A 3,937-nucleotide genomic window follows, 5' to 3' on the forward strand; every position below is an offset into this window, starting at 1 on the left:
CCCATGGGAAGTGTTGGTCATGTGAATCGTAAATGGTTGCATAAGGAGTGTTGGTTGACCACAAAATCGTGGTAGGGAGCTACAGGATATGAGATAACGTTTATAGTTCGTCGAGATCGAAGTTGGGAGCTTCATGAATTTAGATACTTAGAGAACTTTCGTAGACTACAGAGGTTGTAGTTGAGAGCTACATGGGCTTTGATAACCTTCGTAGGTTGGAGTTGAGAGATGCATGAGTTAAGATAATGTTCACAGGTCGTAGATGTCGGAGTTTGAAGTTGCATGAGTTGAGATAACTTTCATAGATTGCAAAGTTCAAAGTTAGGAGTTGCATGAGCTGAGATAATATTTGTAGGTTGCAGATGTTGGAGTTGTAGCTACATGAGTTGTGATAATCTATATAGGGCGCATGGGCTGGAAATGAGAGTTGTAGGTTGCACATGTCGAAGTTGGAGCTGCATGAATTGTGATAATGTTTGCAAGCCTCGTAGGTTGGAGTTGGAAGTTGTAGGAGTTGTGGACCACGTAGGTATAGTTGATCACATAAGTCGTGGAGATGGGTTACAAGAAGATTCATTGGAAAGTTCATAGAAATCCACAATTTTTCAACTATGAATGTTCTAAGCAATTGTTGCTTGGTGCATTATTACACCTGGTTTGGGAGTCGATTTTTGCACCGAATGCAGGGCATGTTGTTGCACCGTATGCAAGGCACGCAACACAACATTCTTGATGTGTCGTCGCACCATCTTTCGATATGTTGTTAAATGTACGTGGGTTGCATCATTGCACCATATTAAGGTTGTCTTATTACACCACATTCGTCGTGTGTTATTACATCGTATTTGAGATGCGTTGTTACACTGTATGTGTTGTGCACATTGAACCATCTTCGGAGTATCATTACACTATATTTGAGATGTGTTTTTATATTGCATTCGGGGTACATTGCTTTGTAGGATACTTTGTTACTTCGTAATGTTAGTTGTTATTCCGCACAGTGTTTTATTACTTCACAACGTACATCGCGACTTCGTAAGTGGCTTCGCTACAAAAAGTAGAGGAGGCTCAAGATGGTCTACGGAGGTCGACGAGCGGTGGTTGGTGGCTGCAAAAGTGGGCGGTGTTCGCTAGATTCTCGATGTTGAATACTATACCTCATTTATATCTTTTTCCAAACACAGGGACTCCTCCAATTCAAGGTTGTTTTTCATTTGTAATTTTTAAAGCCTCGGAGTCACCAGCTTGTATGTTTATATGTCTTCATATAATTTTCTTAAACCCTAAATTGTTTAAAATAAAAGATTAAATTAAAAATGTGATTAGGATGATAATAATGAAGTAATTAGTATTACACAATACATCAAATGGTCAAATAAAATGCTAATTATCTTCTAATAATAAGACTAACATATAATAAATAGATAATAATCCTCTATGCATTCGACTTTAGGTTTTTCGTTGGAGATAAGAGAAGGTCATTGAGGTGAGTACTCATATATCTTTTATTATAATAATACATTATTTCTTCTCAATAAATTACATTTATTGTTACTGTTATAGTACCACATATACATTATTTATGATTATATTAAATTTTATTCATATTTAGATACATATCACTTAAATATATGACACTACATCGAAAATATCATTTTTACTTGCTTTTTAAAGTTAGATTGAAACGAACATTTGCTCACATACTTTTTATGACACTTGAATGTAAAATATTAGATGGTAAATATGTAAATACAGAAGATCTGTTTGCATGTGTGTAAATTCCCCTTTCATTAATAGACCCTTGGCTTTTATTGTAGCCCTACAAGGATTCTTAAACGAAAGGCCCGGTATGTAACAAAGTAGGCCCATTAAGTATAGTGAGCAACGAACGCCTGTTGAAATAGTTTGTCTATGGACAAAGTAATCAAAATTAAATTCTTAGTTATAAATCTCCAATTTAATTTCCATGATAATGTCTCACTTAAATTTCCACGAATAAATTTTGCGTACGTCGTCTGTATGCGAGCTACATATGGATGACAGACGCGCTACACCTATAAAAAAATAAAAATAAAAATACATAGTCGGTATATCACGTCCATGGCCCGTATGCAGCTCACATACAGACGATGTACGCAAAATTTTCGTCTGTATGCGAGCTACATATGGATGACAGACGCACTACACCCGTAAAAAAAACAAAAAACAAAAAAAAAAATACATAGGCGGTATCGCGTCCATGACCCGTATGCAACTCACATACAGATGATGTACGCAAAATTATCTCGATTCACACAGGTGTCCATGTGCAATAATTTGCATATCCTTATCCAGCTTTATAACAATAACCTCCATTATTTTGCGTTAAAATCTACAATAAAATAAAACCTAATTTATTGTGAAAGCAATTGCTTACTACTACCAATATCAATAATTATGATTTGATTATAATTACACAAAATTACAAGGCCAAATTAGCGAAAAATATTTCTAAAGAACAATATTTTATATTCATAAATCATAAACAAGTTTATGTAATTAACTTAATTACGCTTATAATAATGATGATTTTTTGACATAAAAGTCTTGTTAAGAGCAACCATGTGAATAATTTGATCTTAATTACATCAATCTCAATGCTTTGGCATAAATAATTTAACAACCATTCTAATAAAAAAATGACAAGTTGGTACCTTTATATTTTTTCTTTTACATATACCTAGAAAATAATTACATGATTATGACTTCTAATTAAATATTTTCGCTTGTCATTGATAGAAAAGTGAGTGATAGATGGAAAGTCAAATTAGGCAAGTTTAGTACAATTATTGGTTCATCCAAATCAAAGTTTATGCACAAATATCAACATGTGCTCATTTTGATTTATTTTCATTTACTCTAATTTTTTAGATTTTTTTGAAGTTCAGGCAACCATTAAATATAAAACTATACCTTTTAAGTATTATTTATGTATTTAATTAATTTTAATAATTATCTAACTCTTTCTAAAGCATTTGAGAAAAGTTGTCAAGAAGGCTAGCTCTTTTTGGCTTGAGGTCGATTTGTGCGAGCTCAGCTCACGAGCCACTTATCAAGCCAAGTCCGAACTGACTCACGAACAAGCATGACTCGCTTACACCCTTATTAGCCTAAAAAAAAAAAGAAGTTTTCAAAAGCCCCGTCAAAAACACTCTTTAGCAAATATTTAAGAAACTATGAAAACACCCCCTTTCAATTAATTATCTATCACCCACCTAAATTGATTTAATCTTCATAAACAACTTTGTATTGTGTTCTATAAATAAATACATAAAAAAAAACTCAATTAATAGATAAATCAATTAAAATAATAATTAAACTCCATATATATGAGGAATAAGTGTGGAGGCTACAATGAGGTGGAGGTGGAGCCACTTGGCACAACAAGAAGGGATTAGATTCGATCACAATGAAACAGTGCCAGATAATCATCTCTCGTCTCTCTCTTCTCCCCCTTCACTACTTAAACATCACCCCAACTCACTATTTCCTCAATCTATCACCTCTCTCTCTCTCTCTCTTTCTCTGCTTCTTCTGCTTGAGGCTGGAAATGGGATCAAGGGGCACCGGCGATTCGTCGACATGGACGCCGAAACAGAACAAGCTATTCGAGAGAGCACTCGCCGTGTACGGCGAAGAGACGCCGGAACGGTGGAAGAAAGTGGCGAAAGCGGTCGGGGGCGGGAAGTCAGCGGAGGAGGTGAAGCTCCACTATGAGAACCTTGTTGAAGATCTCAGGCACATTGAGTCCGGCAATGTACCTTTGCCCAACTATAACCGCGACTCCAACCATAAGTAGGAGTATTAAAGGTTCCAACAATCACTCTTTCGGTATTTTATTTTCTTCAGTTATCATGATTCATATTGCTCCTTGATTTGGTCGGTTATTATATATATA

The 3,937-nt window shown here is 35.1% G+C and overlaps 1 protein-coding gene across 2 annotated transcripts in view; it reads left to right on the top strand.

Annotated features, from left to right (window-relative positions):
- The first annotated feature begins 3,499 nt into the window (after positions 1 to 3,499).
- LOC110019664 (protein RADIALIS-like 3) overlaps positions 3,500 to 3,937 on the top strand; it is a 2,773-nt gene continuing 2,335 nt past the window's right edge. Inside the window, exon 1 of one of the 2 annotated variants that reach the window (XM_020717427.1) lies at positions 3,500 to 3,870. In XM_020717427.1, coding sequence (XP_020573086.1) covers positions 3,590 to 3,838 — 249 coding nt within the window. In that variant the 5' untranslated portion in view covers positions 3,500 to 3,589 and the 3' untranslated portion in view covers positions 3,839 to 3,870. The remainder of the gene's footprint in view (positions 3,871 to 3,937) is intronic. The other variant, XM_020717426.1, reaches the window with a different exon arrangement.

The sequence above is a fragment of the Phalaenopsis equestris genome, unplaced genomic scaffold (genome assembly GCF_001263595.1).
Source record: "Phalaenopsis equestris unplaced genomic scaffold, ASM126359v1 Scaffold000067, whole genome shotgun sequence".
Taxonomy (NCBI): Eukaryota; Viridiplantae; Streptophyta; class Magnoliopsida; order Asparagales; family Orchidaceae; genus Phalaenopsis; species Phalaenopsis equestris.